The sequence below is a fragment of the Lynx rufus genome, unplaced genomic scaffold, assembly GCF_022079265.1.
Source record: "Lynx rufus isolate CCGP_SWC_20201006 ecotype Redwood Valley unplaced genomic scaffold, mLynRuf1.p SCAF_20, whole genome shotgun sequence".
In the NCBI taxonomy this organism is placed as follows: Eukaryota; Metazoa; Chordata; class Mammalia; order Carnivora; family Felidae; genus Lynx; species Lynx rufus.
In genome coordinates this window covers 9113687-9132640 of record NW_025814835.1, presented here as the reverse complement: position 1 = coordinate 9132640, position 18954 = coordinate 9113687, and the positions used below count along the sequence as shown (strand labels likewise).

The 18954-nt window shown below is 36.0% G+C and overlaps 1 protein-coding gene across 1 annotated transcript in view; it reads left to right on the top strand.

Annotated features, from left to right (window-relative positions):
* CCDC102B (coiled-coil domain containing 102B) overlaps positions 1–18954 on the top strand; it is an 85834-nt gene that overhangs the window by 42835 nt on the left and 24045 nt on the right. Inside the window, 1 exon segment of the mRNA XM_047086182.1 lies at positions 3480–3596. Coding sequence (XP_046942138.1) covers positions 3480–3596 — 117 coding nt within the window.

Here is an 18954-nt window from a genome sequence, read left to right as displayed (position 1 = left end):
TGGCAGCTATTAAAATAACTGATGTGAGGGGCGCCTGGGTGGCGCAGTCGGTTAAGCGTCCAACTTCAGCCAGGTCACGATCTCGCGGTCCGTGAGTTCGAGCCCCGCGTCGGGCTCTGGGCTGATGGCTCAGAGCCTGGAGCCTGTTTTCGATTCTGTGTCTCCCTCTCTCTCTGCCCCTCCCCCGTTCATGCTCTGTCTCTCTCTGTCCCAAAAATAAAAATAAACGTTGAAAAAAAAATAAAATAAAATAAAATAACTGATGTGAGAGACCATGGTGGTGGTGATCAGGGCAGCAGTGGTGCAGGTCGAGAAGTGGTTGGATCTATTATATATTTTGAAGGCAAAATTGAATTATTTTTATTTTACTTTTTACTTTGGATATGACACGTCGGAGAAAGAAAAGAGTTAGAAATAAATCCAATATTTTTGGCCTGATCAAAGAGAAAGATGGGAGTTGATCCTTACTGAGATAGCAAAGTCTGGAAGAGACACCTGTTTTAGGGAAATTCTTAATTTGTCTTTGCAATGTGTTAAGTTTTGGATACCTACGGAAGTGACAAGTAGGAAGTTGGACACATGGGTCCAAAGTTCAGAGGAGAGCTACAGGATAGAACAATTTGGAGATTGTCAGAATTCTGACTAGAATGCAGGGCTATGGGTGCACATCAGCTATCCAAAGGCGTAAATGCATCAAGACCACAGGTCCAAGAACTGGGCCTTGAGACACTAACTTTTCTCATAAAGTCTTCTAAAGGATAGGATTACTAGACACATTTAAAAAGCTTTCTTTTGGGGCGCCTGGGTGGCGCAGTCGGTTAAGCGTCCGACTTCAGCCAGGTCACGATCTCGCGGTCCGTGAGTTCGAGCCCCGCGTCAGGCTCTGGGCTGATGGCTCAGAGCCTGGAGCCTGTTTCCGATTCTGTGTCTCCCTCTCTCTCTGCCCCTCCCCCGTTCATGCTCTGTCTCTCTCTGTCCCAAAAATAAATAAACGTTGAAAAAAAAATTTTTTTTAAAAGCTTTCTTTTATTGTTCTTTTTTCTTTGATATTTTGAAATTGCTCTGTTCTTGATTTATGAGTGCAGTATAATATTCATTTTCCCCAAAGATAGTGATTATATTTTTAATAACATTTACTTTCATATCTTAAATTATACCATTTATCTTTTTTTTCTGTCAGACATTTTGTTTTATTATCTTAGATATTTTTTTTTCATGTTCTTGGTTTCTTCGTATGTCCAGAGATCCTTGATTTTCCATTGTCAATGAAAAATGAAAATGGAATTATTTTAGGTAATTAGTCTGGACTTCCTGTACTGTTGTGTATGAAAATTTATTTTCCTGCCTCCTCTCTCCTTTGAGTGGCAAAGTTGATTGGAAGTTCGGTTGACAACGAGAAGGCTTATTGATTGATGTAATTCGCTGAGAATTAATGGTCAAGATTTCAGAAGTTAAACTAAGGGCATTCAGTGACCAGAATGAGTTGGATTTTACTTTGGTGAACTTGAACCCAGAAACTGTTGCTTTGATTCAACCCTCGCAATTCATTATTTTCTTTAGCAAGTTGACTTATTTTATTTTTATTTTGGCCAGAGATTAATACCACATTGTTTATTTACACGAATGTGAGGTGAAACGTGCCTAGACTGACTTGTACTGAACTCCGTGGCATTGTGTCCTGTTCCACATTTGCCTTCCGTGGTGTATCCTCCACGTTATTGACTCTGAACATGGAGCTTCTCTGTACTCGGCAAATCAGCCCCCTAACTCCACTGTAGTTCGTTTTTAGTATGTGTCTATAAACTTTTTGCCTTTCAGTAAACTATTCCAGTGGCTTCCAGCTTTATAATTATAGATGTAGTACCGGTTTATGATTAAGCACTCTGGTAATGAATTTAGCAAGAACATTCTTAACTTTTGCTTCTTCCATTACTAGCTTTGTGAATTTGGGAAAGTTGCTTAAGCCTAGCAAAAGTATGGTTTATTTTTCTTTAAGGATAATAATAATACCTAACACATAGGATTACTCTAGCATTAACTAAGGAAATATATATCAAGTTCAGTTCCTAGAGACTAATACATACTTAATGTTATGAGTAATGTTATTTTTAATTTTAAATAGGTAGTATAATGTTTGCTTTTATTTTCTAATTTATAGTGGGATTGCACACAAATTATATAATATAAATTCTGAAAACATTTACTACATATTTTAGGGGAAAATGTAAGTTAATAAAACAATGTTTATGTGTATTACACATTTTATAGATTTACCAAATTTTGTGTTTCTGTTGAAAACTATAAGAACAGCTATGGAGAAAATTTACTATGTATTTACAGGATTTTTCTCACCTTCCTGTGTTTCACTTTATAGACTATTTTTTAGAGCAGTTTTAGGTTCACAGCATAATTGAATGGAACGTACGTACATTTGCCATAGGCTCCCTGTGTCCACTTAAGCATACCGTCCCCCCCATTATCAGTGTCCTCCACCAGGGTGGTACATTTGTTACAAATGATGAACCTATATTGACACATTACTATCACCCAAGTCCATAGTTTACCTTAGGATGTATTCTCGGTGTTGTACATTCTCTGGGTTTAGACAAATGCATAATGATATGTGTCTACCAGGGTCATACTAAATAGTTTCATTGCCCTAAAAATCTCTGTGCTCCACCTGTTCATCCCTTCCTACCCACAACCCTGAAAACCACTCATTTTACACTATCTCTATACTTTTTCCTTTTTTAGAATGTCACATAATTAGAATTATACAGTAAGTAACCTTTTCAGATTGGCTTCTTTCACTCCGTAATATGCATTTAAGTTTCCGCCATGCCTTCTCATGGCTTGAGTGCTCATTTCATTTTAGTGCTGAATAATCTTACATTATCTGGATATGCCACTCTTTACCCTGTTTTTCTGTAGGAGTTCCATATTGCATTTTATTGGCATCATTTATAAATATGTCTTTCCTAATTCGAGCGTTATATAGATGTATTTTTTCCATCGCCCAAGTTTGTCTCTGTTGTAATCTATGTACTCTTTAGACTTCATAGAAAATAGACATTAAGTAGAGTCACAAAGGGTACTGTGTTACAAATATCCAAGACTGTTAAATCAGTGTTAATTGGATTCATTTAGAATCCAGTTGGTCAATTATCAGGAGTATGTGAGGTAACCAAGTTTTGCCCAATTTTCAAATGATTAGTTTAGATTGCTAAAGCTTTGCTGATTTGTTTTTGAACAACTTAGAATTTTTCAAGTACAAATAAGGAAATAAATGATTTAACTACATTAATTATCACAGCAACGGTAAAACCTGCCAGAATCCACATAGAAAACAAACAAACAAAAACTAAACTAAAAGTAAAATGAAGGACTAATGTGGATTATCCTGGAGCCAGCCTTTGGAGCCTCATGTGATTATAATTCTAACTTCTGGTTTTGTTTTTGTTTTTGTTTTTGTTTTTCAGTTTAATATTATTCCTGGTCAACATGAAAATGAAATGAAAGAAATATGGGGAGATATAAAAGAAGAATCAAAATCTCAAACCGGCAAGGATAGAGTGATCTACGAGTTAAGAGCTGAGGTAAGGTATTGGATAAGGATTATAATACCAAAATATACCTGATTTTATTAGGTGATATACTATTTTAAGAAGTATAATTGGGGCATCTTTGGTTACTTTATGAAGAATAATGCTGCCAAAAATAAAAAAGAATATAATCAGTTTGTATGTGGTTTAAAAATGCTGTGGGATGATACTGGCTCATTGCTAGATTGGAATTACCTGACTTTTATAAAGACAGAATATTTGGTTAAAAAACATTTCTAGGCCATACGATTCTAACTGTGAGTAAATACTTATTAAAAGTTCAGTCGGCTGCTGGGTCTAATGGGTTAAGTTATCATCAGGACCAGCGACACACAAAATGTGTTGCATGTAGTGGAATTGACGTAGCCTTTGGCAGCTAGCAACGTGCGAGACAGGCAGGTGACCTCGCTTTCGGTAGTTCCTTCATTTCTTCGGTGTGCCAAGGGAAATGGTGGAAACGTTTATTTTCAACACTTCTACCGCGACCAACACCAGAAGACTTCTCACAGATTGTAAACTCTGTTTTTTCTATGTCATGTTAACAAAGGAAGAATTGTTTAGGGGACTGAATATTTTCACTGCATAGAAAATTGCATTAGTGCACTAAAAGTGAGGAATCATAAATTACTTATTTTGTATCATAATTCTGGAAGAATGTCTTGGATGACTAAGTGTAGGAACAATTCAAGAAAAGTAGGCTGGGAAGAAGATTTGTGTTTGATGGCTTCTTCTTTATAAAACTCACACCCCAGTATATTTTCCATCAGATGAACAGATAGCAGAAAATGAATAAATCATAGATTTTGGAGCTGGAAGCGGCTCCGTCACTGATCACTTTATTCTGGACAACTCCTTCTGCCTCTCCAGGTCTCAGTTTACAGAGTAAAATAATGGAAATAAGAAGAATGAAGGTTATCATACAGGATTTTTGAAAAGATCGCACACTGCAAAGGAAAACTTTTTGGAGGCAGTGTGCCTTAACTTGGGGAGTCACCACTAAGTCGTTCAGGAGAAATAGCTCTTCCTGCTTGCATCAGTGCTGTCCCTTCCCACCTCTGCCCCGAGTCAGAAAGGGGTGTTGGGGAAAGGCGAAGACAAATGGAGAGATCCATGATGAGAAAGGCTGATGTGTTGAGAACAATTCTTCCTACCAGCTAGGTCCAAGGGGAAACATGGTGGTTTGCATGATGGCTGTTTTCTAAGAGGAATCAAACCATCAGGAGAAACACTCCTTTCTTGGCTTTGAGATCTGAGAAGCATCTTAGATTAAGCTTTTGTACAACATGTATAAAAGCTTACTTAGCAGTTAGAGACAAAAACAGAAAAAGACACGCCTGGCTGTTTATTGTAAGTCTCCTCAAAGGTTGAGGGCATGATCTTATATCATCATTTTCAGATGCACTGGGAGCCATTGCAATATAGGATCTCTGATACACAGCTTTTTTAGTTTGACTTAGCGAAAAGTTCTGAGACTCATTTATTAGCCATGTGACCTGTTGTGACCGTGTGACCTGTCAGCTATTTCATATCTATACAACCCAAATGTGATACAGACTTTTTACCCAGCTGAAGGTAATCTTCCACAAGACATTCAAGTACTATGATAAATGATGTTATGATTTAAAACTCGTGGTAAAGCACTGCAAGCTGAAAGCAAAGACATGAATTGGCTATGTCTTTTACTCTGTGCACTTGAGTGGTATATACAGTTCAATTAAATACAGAAAGAAAGCTTTGTTCAGAAGAAAACAAACAGGGGCGCCTGGTGGCTCAGCTGGTTAAGTGCCCCGCTCTTGGTTTCGGGTCAGATCATACCTCACGGTTCATGGAATGGAACCCTGCTTCTGGCTCATGCTGACGGTACGGAGCCAGCTTGGGATTCTCTCTGTCCCTCTCTCTCTGCCCCTCCCCTGCTTGCGCGCGCTCTCTCTTTTCCTCTCTTTCTCAAAAATAAATTTTAAGAACTTAAAAAAAAAGAAAGAAAATATTGAGACAGATTCTTAATAGAAACGATCAGCTTCCGTGTGTGTATGTTTATGTGTGGATGTGTATGTGTGTGTTATGTATGTGAGTATATATGTGTTCATTTAAGCCTTAAATTAGGATAGAAGCTACTTTCTTTCCTTAGAAGACAGATAACCACACTTTGTTGGCATCATTTTACGTTTTACACTGGCTATGTTTAGGTCTCTAAAATCATATCATAATGTGTAATATGTTTTTTTTTAATTTTTTGTTTAACATTTATTCATTTTTGAGAGTGAGAGACACAGAGCATGAGCGGGGAAGGGAAGTGGGAGGGCATAAAGGCCATTGTGTGACTCTCTCACAATCTAATTAAAGTATAACTTATTTTTAAAAATCTGGGTGTTTTAGCTATATAATCAATACTGTAGTATGTATGTGCACATATATCTTTGGACATTTAAAAATGGCTTAGGGTAGGGGTGCCTGGGTGGCTCAGTCGGTTGAATGTCCGACTTCGGCTCAGGTCATGATCTGGCAGTTTGTGCGTTCGAGCCCCGCGTTGGGCTCTGTTCTGACAGCTTGGAGACTGCAGCCTGCTTGGGGTTCTGTGTCTCCCTCTTTCTCCCTGTTCCTCCCCCACTTGCCCTCTGTCTCTCTCTCAAAAATAAATAAACATTAAAAAATTAAAAATAAAATAAAATAAAAATGGCTTAGGGTGAATTCCTAGAAATGGTGTGGCTTAGTCAAGAGAATGTTTATTTTTTAAATATTTTATACACATTGCCAAGTTGTCCTTTAGAAAAAATTATATCAATTCACATTCTCACTCACCTGCAGAATATAAGTGTGCTCATTTCATTATTCTATAGCCAACAGTATATATTGCTATTTTTAATTTTTCATAACTGATAGGCAAAAAATATAATTTTAATTTGTATTTTTCTTATCTAAACATAAACTAATGGTTGTTTGCTCATTTTTGCTGATACAGTATTTATTTTAATAGCTACCATGTACTGATAACTTCAAAAATGTCATATGTATTGGGCTGGACCATTGAATTATAAGATCTCATTTAATATTTAGTATTTTAACCCTCTTTTGATCTATATGTTCTTTTTTAATTTCAGTTTTATTAAGTTTTTAAAATTTTAATTCCGGTATAGTTAACATACTTTTTTAAATGAAATTTTTTGTTTTATGATCTCTATATATCCTTGTCTACTTTTAAAGGAAACAGGCTTAGGTTTGTTTGGTTTAGGTTACAGAATCACCCCAAACATTGTTGAAATAATTTTTTACCTGTGTTGTCATTTAGTTCCAGTTTTTCAGAGGTGCACACTCAGATTCAGGCTGTCAGCAAGTTAGGCCACTTACCAAGGCCACGTAGCTAATGACTTTTTATCTAGAAACCAAATGCTAGCAGTTGATATTCGACATTGCGGATCTGGTCTGTCACCTGTGAGTTTACTGGAGAAACCTAACAGATTTTCAAACAATATTGTTCAAATTGGGGGAAAATATAGTATTTTCATATCAAACATCACAATTTTTTAATATTGATGACCCCCATTTATGATGGACAACTTTTAACACTGTTACTAACAGACTCACCAATCTGATAATAGTATTGCTTTCACTTGACCAGGGTGTTCTAGTTATTTTTTGAAATGCCCATTTTTTTCAGAAGTAAGCTTCTCATTGTAGAAATTTGGTCAAAGAAGCTCAAAATGGAGTGTTGACAAAAAGGCCCCAGAGTATTTACATAATTGGCTCTTCTGGCCAATGTGTAAGGAGGTGAATTCTCTGAGCACAAAGTGACTGGATAAATGAATCGTTCTCAATAAATGTATATGCATAGCAAATACATTTAATTTTTTCTCCATATTTAAGATCAAGGCCCCTCAAACTGGAAATGAAAAAAAAATGTTTTAACTTTACTTATTTATTATTTTGAGAGAGAGAGAGAGAGAGAGAGAGAGAGAGAGAGAGAGATTGAGAATGCATGTGTATGGAGGAAAGGGGCAGAGGGAGAGGGACAGAGAATCCCAAGCAGGCTCCACACACACAGGGCTCGATCTCATGAACGTTGAGATCATGACCTGAAACAAAATCAAGAATCTGATGCTAAACCGACTGAGCTACCCAGGTGCCCCAATTAAAATTTTGCTTAGAATGGAAATTAACTAGCATTTTGAGTCAAGAAGTCACTATTTCTTTCTACAATCCGGTTGCTGCTTGAAAGCAAACTCATAATCAGGAAACACTCCTTTTACAATTATTTTTAGGTCAACATTTTTTGGGATGCATGTTCATCCAAGGGAAAATAGCTGTTTTATATTATATTATTCTAAAAAATATATATCACCAACATTTCAGTTTCAAATTTTTAGGAATTTTTATACCTTATTTTCTTATTTCTTATTTGTGAATTGTTCTTTTCTCTCCAACCACACATTTACATCCCATTTCTCTTTCACTTTGGAAAGATGAAATAGACATACTTTCCCCTATTTATCCCAATAAATGCAACTAAAAACTCTAACCATGATACTTAAAGTAAGCACAAGAAGATTCACAAAGTTGAAGGGAAGAGGCATACCACCTAGGTAACTAGAACTTACAAAATGATATGGCAGGGGGTTTCCTGGATTTTCTTTTTGCTGCATGTATCCCAGAATTGGAACTTGAGAAGGCAGCAACCTAGAAACACCAACAGTACAGATAACAACAAAACTGAAAACGAAACAGAAACATGCAACCAAAATATTGTCACTCGAGCCAAACGACTAGGGAATGTCAGTTTATCAAGACAGAATGTTTTAGATAACCATTTGAATCCAGCCAAATAAATATCACAGAAAAAAAAAAGGGTGCCCCATCTCAGCCCCTGTTAGCAAAGTTGAGTGGGGAGCTTGGACCACCACCCTTGCTAGGCCACAAAAGAGGTACCCGTCCCTCCCTTCTGAAGGGGGGGCAGAGAAGGCTGAACAGGAGCCAGGACTTGTATCTCTGTTAGACAGCGGTGAGGCCCACAGCCCCCAGGGGTGCCGGTGGGAAACATGTCGGGAGCCTGTACTCCCACACCCACCCTCCCCCAGTTAGGGAGGTCTGGTGGGTGGCTGGAACTCTCATTGTCACCCAGCTTTAACCAAGAGCACCCCCGACTAGGTGTCAAAGGAGGTTTAGTGAGGAAACGGAACTTCTCCATTCACCTGGAAATAATAAGGCAGAGCTGTACCCTTCCCCTCCAGAATGGTGTAACAGGAACCCGGATAAAACAGAATGTTTACGTAAGATTTAGAGTCTCTTCACACAGTACCCAAAATATCCAGGATACAATTGAAAACTATTCATCACGTTAAGACCAAAAATATCTCAAAGTGAACAAAAGAAGATAATCAGTAGATGCCAACACCGAAATGGTGGAGCTTTTTTAATTACTGGTGAGGATTTTAAAATGACTAACATAAAGGTGCTTAAAGAACAAATTGTGAACGTGCTTGGAACAAATGAGAAAAACAATGGCAATTCTCAGGAAAGAAAATGTCTCAGAGATACAGAAAATACAAAGAAGAAACAAATAGAAAAGTTAGAATGAAAAACAATAACTATTTTTTTAAAAAATATGAATGGAAGGGACAGAGGAAGGAATCAATGACCTTGAAGACAGAACATTAGAAATTATTCAATCCAGAAAAAAAAATAGAGCCTTTGCTAACGGGTTGAGATGGGTTGAGGTCGTAACAAAAGATCGCATTCTTCCGCCTTTGGAAGCCAGTATAAGAGAAGAAGTAAGTGTGGGACTGAAGAGAACTCAAATAAATAATGGGCGAAAATTTTCCAGATCTTAGGATAAGAGTCAAATCTATAGTTTAAAAGCATAGTAATCCCCAAACAGCATAAACTCAAGAATACCCACATCAAGAAACATCAGTTGAATTTATGGAAGATTAGGAAAAAGTAATCTTCATAGCACCTAGAAGGAAATTACACCTGACCTACAGGGGGGAAAAAAAGATAACCTGGGTGACAGTAAATATCTCATCAGAAACCACAAAAGCCAGAAGGAAGTGGCATACAATTGACCAAGTTCTACACCTGTCAACTCAAAATGCTGTACTCAGTGTAAGTATCCTTCAGGACGTCCTCAGTGAAGGAAGACTAAGAATTTGTCTTCAGCAAGTAAGCACATGAAAAATGTTCAACACAGTAGCCATCAGGGAAGCGTGAGCGAAAACCACGATGAGGTATAAATCACACACCTTTTACAATGGCTGAAAGAAGAAATAGTGACGAAGGCAACGCTGGTGGAGTTGGAGAGCTCCTGGGCCAGACTTTGTTGCTAGAGGGAACGTAAATGATACAGACGCATCGGAAAACAGTTTGGTAGATTCCCACACAGCACCTACTATGTCACCAAACAGTTGCGCTCCTGAGCACTTCTGTCAGAGAAATGAAAACATATACTCACTCACAACCTGTATGTGAATCTTTAAAGTAATTTTATTTGTCAATGCCAAAGCTTGGAAATGTTGTCTGTAACGTTCTGTGCGTAAAAAAAAAATGAAACAAGCCATACACCCATACCTTGGAATACTCCTCAGGAATAAAATGGAATTAACTCTTGACTATGCAGCAATCTGGATGAATCTCCGAAGAAGTATGTTAAGGAGAAAATGCCGATCCTGTCAACAACGTAGTCTGTGATTTCATTGTTATAACATTACTGAAATGACAGAATTTTAGAAATGAAGAGATTTGTGATTGCCAGAGATTAGGGGATAATGAGAAGGAGGGAGTGTGTGTACAAAATGGCAACATAATGCATTCTTGTGATGGAAATGGCCTATTTGGTCAAAATATAGACTATATAATTGTCACTATCTGATTATGATACTGTACTATGCAGTTGCAAAATGACACCATTGGAGAAAACTGGGGCAAGGGCACATGGAATTTATCTTAATTATTTCTTACAGCTGCCTAAGGATCTACAATTATCTCAAAAATTCAATAAGCAAATTCTGATCTCTTTCAGTATGGATGACAAGTTCCACCTTTTCCACATACTCGTCTGAAAATATGCATTCCTAATTTTATTTCCATTTTTGGTATCCAAGAGACCTTGGTCATAGTTGTTATCCTGGTAATACCTTGCTGTCTGACCTTCTAGCAATTACATAGGGTTTCTGAGTCTGTCTGATTATCTGCAAAATAGTGTTTAACAACTTTTCTAAAGGATTAATTCATCTGTATATGTAAAGTACTAAAATTGTACGTTACATGTTAGGCACTCGATAAATACATGTTTTCTCCCTTGCCATTTACATTTCATTTAGTAACTTCCAAGTTGTGTATGTTCTTCCTCTTCTCAACTGTAAACTCGTTTGAATTTAAGGATGACTGTACTGACCAGTTTCCAGCTCAAGTAGGTTTCCCCAGATTTTTTTGTGGTGAGGTGGGCGAAAATATAAAGAACATAAAAATGCTTTTATTCTGTGCTTAAAAAATATTTTCAAGGTGTTTTCTTAAATTATAGTTCAATCTTTGATTCTGTGTATATTGTATGGTACATACTGCGATGGGTCTAGTAATCGACTGACTGCTGTCTATATGGAAATGAACCTGCCCTAGAGAACTGCCTTCAGTGAGGGATGTAGAATTCATCCAGAATTATAGTTAAGTGCATGTTTTCAGCTGCATGGGAACTATGTAGCAGATCTGCCTGATGCTGGGGGAGTTGACCTAGTTATAAATTTTAAATGAAGAGATGCCTGGGATTTTAGTTACTGCCAGCGTTAAATAGTATCACCGTTGACTGGCAGGGAGTTGTATAATTAGAAGTCCAGTGCCATCATAACTTAATTTTCCGAGATTGTCACAATAGATGCTAATCTAATTTGATTTAAATCTGTTGTACCTCATGCCTCTTACTGACTTACATGTTGTAGCGAAGTGAGTTAGATTACTGAGAATACTCTACATGTATCAGAAATAATTATATAATTTTGAAACAGGATACTGATGGTTGAAAGCAAGTCAATTTAGAAGTCTGTTAGTGATATGGATTTGAGTATTCTGGCACATGCTAGGTTTATATTGATAAAACTCAGGAAGCAGAATTTCTAAAGAGAAATTTGATATGAGTAAGCCATTAGAGAAAAATAATATTCTGGGAAAACTGAAAATTAAACTGTCACACGTGGATATGCATTCTGGTTATTTAGACAAACACAAATCTAAATAGTCCAATTATCCAAGACCAAAACTGTCACTTGTCTTGCATTTACAGAAGACTGACGAATATAAAATTGGGTAACAGATGAAAGCCTGTGATGATTATCCAAAAAGTATTAGGTGGCTTGAATAACAACTTTCCTTCAAAAAAGGCTTAGAATTGTGCAGAGTGGGTGAAAGTATTTAAAACTCCTTTGCATAGATACCCCATGAGCAGTGTTTTTTTCCTGGTGGCCAGTTGTTCAGAAAGCTTTCAAGCTATATCAGATTGATGATTTATTTACAACCTGAGATTGTTTTCTCAACCATAAGTTTATCCAAAAGATACAAAATGCTGGTTCGAAGGGGCACATGCACCCCAATATTATAGCAGCACTATCAATAATAGCCAAAGTATGGAAGGAGCCCAAATGTCCATCACCTGATGAATGGATAAAGAAGATGTGATACACACACACACACACACACACACACACACACACACACACACACACACACAATGGAATGCTACTTAGTGATGAAAAAGAATGAAATCTTGCCATTTGCAACAACATGGATGGACCTAGAGGGTATTATGCTAAGTATGAAGTAAGTCAGAGAAAGAAAAATACCATATGATTTCACTCATATGTGGAATTTGAGAGGCACAACAGATAAACATAGGGGAAGGAAAGGGAAAATAAGATAACAGAGAGGGAGGGGTGCCTGGGTGGCTGAGTGGGTTAAGTGACCAACTTTGGCTCAGGTCATGATCTCATGGTTTGTGAGTTCGAGCCCCACATCGGGCTCTGTGCTGACAGCTCAGAGCTGGAGCCTACCTCAGATTCTGTGTCTCCCTATTTCTCTGCTCCTCCCCTGTTCACGCTCTCTCTGTCTCTCTCTCAAATAAATAAACATTAAAAAGAAAATTTTTAAAAAAGGACGACCATATCAAGAAACTAGTGGCTAGTCACCTGAGTCCTAAAGATATGCCCAATTTTCCTATTATACTCTACCATCAGGGGTTAACTGAAGAAATTCAGTGTCCTCTGCACTTCTTATTGAATTCATTTATTTTTTAATAGGGTAGGATATTTCTCTCAATTATTAGAAATTCTCCTATATTTTAAATATTTAAGCAATAGAAAATACTGTTAATTAGATAACCTTTATAAATATAAAAATTTAAAACTTTATTCACAGTATGTTGTTATCCTGGTAAGCATGAGTGGCTATTGTAATAATTATTTTTTATCAAGTTTTTAATTTTAATTCCAGTGTAGTTAACATACAGTGTTGTATTAGTTTCAGGTGTACAATATAGTAATTCAGTAATCCTATACATTACCCAGTGTTCATTATGGCAAGTGTACTCTTCAATCCCCATCTCCCATTTCTCCCACCCCCATTTCCCATCTCCCCTCTGGTAACCATCTGTTCTCTACGGCTAAGAGTGCATTTTTTGGTTCGTCTCTCTTTTTTTTTCCTTCATTTGTTTTTTTTCTTAAATTCAACATGGATAAAATCATCTGGTATTGTCTTTCTCTGAATGACTTTTTTATTTGCTTGGCATGTTACTCTCTCCCTCCATCCATGTTGCAAATGACAAGGTTTCATTCTTTTTTATGCCTGAATAATATTCCATTATAGACAGATGGATAGATAGATAGATACCACTATTTCTTTATACATTTGTATATCAGTGGACCCTTGGGTTGCTTCCAAAATTTGACTATTATAAATAGTGCTTCAATAAACATAGGAACGCATATATCTTTTTGAATGAGTGTTATCTATTCTTTGGGTAAATACCCAATAGTGCAATTACTGGATAATAGGCTATTTTTAATTTTGGGGGGAACCTCCATGCTGTTTTCCACAGTGACTGCACCAGTGACTGCATTTCTACCAACAGTGCACAAGAGTGCCTGTTTCTCCACATCTTCACCAACACCTGTTTTTTCCTGTGTTGTTGATTTTAGCCATTCTGACAGGTGTGAGGTGTCATTGTAGTTTTGATTTGCATTTCCATGATGATGAGTGATGTTGAGTATCTTTTCATGTGTCTGTTGGCCACCTGGATATCTTCTTTGGAGAAATGTCTGTTAATGTCTTCTGTCCATTTTTAAATTAGGTACATTTTGGGAGTGTTGAGTTGTATAAATTCTTTATATATCTTGGATACTAGCCCTTTATTGAATATGTTATTTGCAAATATCTTCTCCCATTAAGTAGATTGTCTTTAGTTTTTTTTTTTTTTTTTTGATTGATTCCTTTACAGTGTGGTAGCTTTTTATTTTGATGTAGTCCCCAGAGTTTATTTTTGCATTTGTTTCTCTTGCTTCAGGAGACATATCTAAGAAGAATTTGCTATAAACAGTGTCAGAAAGATTACTGGATATGCCCTCTTCTAGGATTTTTTATTGTTCCAGGTGTCACATTTAGGTCTTTAGTACATTTTGAGTTTATTTTTATGTATGTTTTAAAAAAGTAGTCCAGTTTCATTCTTTTTCATGTGGCTGTCCAGTTTTCCCTATACCATTTGTTGAAGAGACTTGTCTTTTCTCCAACAGTAATTGGTCATATAATCATGGTTTTGTTTATGGGCTTTCTATACTGTTCTAATATTCTATGTATCTATTTTTGTGCTGGTACCATACAGTTTTGGTTATTACAGCTTTGTAATATAACTTGAAATCTAGAATTCTGAGACCTCCAGCTTTGTTTTTCTTTTTCAAAATTGTTTTGGTTAATTCAGATCTTTTGTGGTTCCATACAGATTTTAGGATTATTTGTTCTAGCTCGTGAGGAATGCTGTTGGCATTTTGATAGGGATTGCATTAAATCTGTAGATTGCTTTGGGTAGTATAGACGATTTAGCATTATTTGTTCTTCCAACCCATGAATATGGAATATCTTTCCATTAATTTGTGTATTCTTCAATTTATTCTTCTCACGGTTGTATAGTTTTCAGAGTACAAGTCTTTTACCTCTTTGGTCAAGTTCATTCCTAGGCATTTTATTATTTTTGGTGCAATTGTAAATGGGACTGCTTTCTTAATTTCTCTTTCTGTTGCTTCATTATTGGTGTATAAGAATGCATTGATTCCTGTACATTGATTTTGTATCCTGCAACTTTACTGAATTCATTTATTAGTTCTAGTAGTTTATTGATGAAGTCTTTAGGGTTTTCTATATATAGTATCATATCACCTGCAAATAGTGTAAGTTTTAATTCTTCCTTACCAGTTTAGATGCCTTCTGTTCCTTTTCTTCCTTATCTGATAGCTTTGACGAGGACTTCCCATACTAAGTTTAATAAAACTAGTGAGAGTGGCTACCTTGTCTTATCCTGACATTAGTGGGAAAGCTCTAAAATTTTCACCATTGAGTATAATGTTAGCTTTGGGTTTTTTATATATGCCCTTTATTACGTTGAGGTATGTTCCTTCTAAACCTACTTTGTAGACATTTTCTATCATGAATAGATGCTGTATTTTATCAAATGTTTTTTCTGCGTCTATTGAGATTATCATATGGTTTTTATCCTTTCTGTTAAAGATGTGATGTATCACGTTTATTGATTTTCAAATAGTGAACCACTCTTGCATCCCAGGAATAAATCTTCCTTAATCATGGTGAATGATTTTTTTAATGTATTCTTAGATTCAGTTTGCGAATATTTTGTTGATGATTTTTGCATCTATGTTTATCAGAGATATTGGCGCGTAGCTTTCTTTTTTTTGTAGTATCTTTATCTGGTTTTGGCCTCATAAAATGATTTTGGAATTTTTCTCTCCTCTTTTATTTTTGTAAAAGTTTGAGAAAAATAGGTATTAACTCTTCTTTAAATATTTGGTAGAATTCACCTGTGAAGCCATCTGGTCCCAGACTTTTGTTTGCTGTAAGTTTCTTGATTATTGATTCAATTTCAGTGCTGGTCATTGGTCTGTTCAATTTTTTTTACTTCTTCCTGATTTGGTTTTGCTAGGCCATATGCTTCTAAAATGTATCCATTTTTTTCTAGGTTGTCCAATTTGTTGGTATATAATTTTTCATAATATTCTCTTGCAATTGTGTTTCTGTGATGTTGATTGTTGTTTCTCCTTTCTCATTTCTGATTTTGTTTGAGTCCTCTCTCTCTCTTATTTATTTATTTATTTATTTATTTATTTATTTATTTACTTATTCACCTATTTATTTATGTGTCTGGCTAGAACTCCATCAGTTCTGTTGATCTTTTTAAATTACCAGCTCCTGGTTTCATTGATCTGTTTGATCTGTTCTATTGGCCTTTTTTAGTTTCCATATCATTTATTTCTGCTCTAGTCTTTATTATTTCCTTCCTTACACTGGTTTTGGGTTTTGTTTGTTTTTTATTTTGTAGCTTCTTTTGGTGTAATATTAGGCTACTTATTTGAGATTCTTCTTGCTTCTTGAGGTAGGCTTGTATGGGAATAATTATTGTTAACAGTAATGGATCAGATTAGTTTTTATTTTCAGTACTGACCTGCTTAAGTTAAAAACAGTTGTTACAGGCTGTGGCCATTTTGTATGTGTTTTTAGCAGGGGTTGAAGTACCCTGGGAAAAGAACAATTCTCCAAAGTCCATATTTGAGTCTCCAACTTTAGGTTTTCTAGTAATCGCCACAATAACAATTATCGTATGAAAGAACTAAATCAAACAAGTGATAAAGCACGATAATTACTCTTACAAACTATTTTATCAACTAATAAGAGTATGTCTTACAAAAGTGGAAGGTGTCATCTGGAGGTGAGCATAAATAGAAGAAAGAAAAGGCCAAAAGCAAAGGGAAGAAGAAAAGCCTTTATCTATGCATCTTTGCCTTAAATATTAAAAAATAATGGAAGGTGATCATATAGTTATTAAAATACATGTTTCTGTTTTCTTTCATAGCGAGAATCACTAGATATTTATACCTAATGTTTATGGATGCTTTGTAGGCTCCCTGTGCTTTATACGCCCTTAACATACGTGATTTCATTTCATCAACACATCAACTCTGTAAGAGAAGTATGATTATAGTTTTTTCTTTTTACAGATGAGAAAGCAGGCTCAGAAAGTTTAAGGAATGTGCCCCAGGCTTCACAGCTAGTACATAGCAGAATTAGATTTAAACCTCACACCCTCATAAATCAACTAAATATTTTAAGCATTTTTCATCTTATTATTTTGAACTTATTTTTTTGCATATTTTTAGCATAATTCTCCGATGTTAGAATACCAAATAAAAATATACAAAGCAAACAAAAATGGCTATATGATGTGGTTAAATAATGATACAATACATGGTTCTAGGAACATTTTATTTTTCAATATATTAAAAATATTTTAACCATGATTATCATTCCACCAATTAAAAAAATCATCAAGCATCCTTAAAAAGGAAATGATTATGTGCAATACAAAGGCAGGCTTTACATTGCCACACTTTAGAGAATTTGAATCTGAACCACTTGGGTAAGAATGTAAATAAATAAGACAATTATTAATACTCAGACACTGTAAATTCATGTCCTGTAGCACAGAGAAATAAAATGGGCAATAATATTCATTATCACTGACTTTTGTAAGGTGATCCTACAATCCTGACCTTTTCTTTTTTTTTAGGTCTGATTCTTTAAAATTTTCTATATTTGTTCTGCATTTTCTCTTCTTCTGAGACAAATTCTGGCCTCCCCTAAGGTTTATCCTCTTGTAGGTTATATCCATTAGTCCAAGTTAAGTAGAAACCATTGTCATTCAAAACTCCTTAAATCGGATACTTTGACTACCCCTGAAGGGAGAGGGAGGAGTTATTTCTTTCTTTCTTCTATTTTATTTTGTGGAGGTGAGGAGATGTAGAAGAGTATGGCTGGAGGTGAGATAAAACCAAGTACATTAAGAAACTAAAAACTAAAGAAACAAAACAAACAAAAAAACCTACTTAGTTCTAGATACGAGCCATTTAAAATTTTCCTTACAAGTGATTTTGAATTCTGGTCAGAAATAATTATTGGAAACCAAATTTCAAATAATACTCAAGTCTATACTTTGACCTTTATCAAATCTGTTGGGAAGATCTTTCCTCGACCATAAATGTCTAAGAATTTTTCAGTAAAAGGTCAGGTGAGTTGAAGATTCTCACGTAATCGATCCATACTCATTGACATTTGTTTTTGAATTTGGACAAATGTTCGTGTTGGACTTTGGCTCACTGACATATTTGAGTCATTGATTTTTTAACTGACTCACACTTGAGAAATATCCTTTCTTTTCTAAAAGAGAAAACTTAAACTACAGATATAAAACTACACTAACACACACCTCTAATGTTGGTACCAAAACTCAAAACAGTATTTTGTCAAGACTCTTAAACTTTTAACCTTATCAAGTGACTAAAAACATTGAAACATCTCAAAATCATAATATATTTATAGTGCACCGTGAAAAAGCATGTTTGACATAGATGTTTAATCTTTCCCTGTCAGAGAATAAATAAAATTCTACGAACATTGAGAATAATGGCGACACACAAGGAATAAAGGTGACAAAAACCAATCCTACTTTCATACATTGGTTCCTGGGCATATATATTCAATGTACTAGGACACAGCCTCATACATTGGCCATTGGCCTACACTGTCTGCCACAAATAGGGGACAGTGTCCTACCTTGTAGAGTACCTCCCTCAAGATGGAAAACATAGATGTCATTTGATAAACCATTCCCACTTTCTCAGGCTTTCTGTTGACTTGTGATTGATATTTGGAGGACCGGTCTTGGTAATGCACCCATTTTTTATTTCCTTTGCTGTTAAATGTGCCCGAGCTTTCAGGTGATGTTTCATAGGAATTGATGTTGGTAAACCAGTTTCTGTGTAAGGTTGTAGATCATTCTGCTGGCTGAGACAAGAGAAAAGACAAACAAGAGTACTTGTCAATTTACGTGACAACTATACATTGCCTCCTACAGAAAGGGTCTGGTCTATTGTCCCTAAGTGGCTGTCGGTTGAGCCTCCCAGATCAGGCATGCAGCAGGTGAATAGCTAGATCAGCTCTGCTGGGAGGAAGCCCATTCCATTGGACCCAGGCATAACCTGCAACCCTGATATTATGGCAACTCACCCGTTATTCAAGCACCAGTCTGGTGGAGGACTAAATA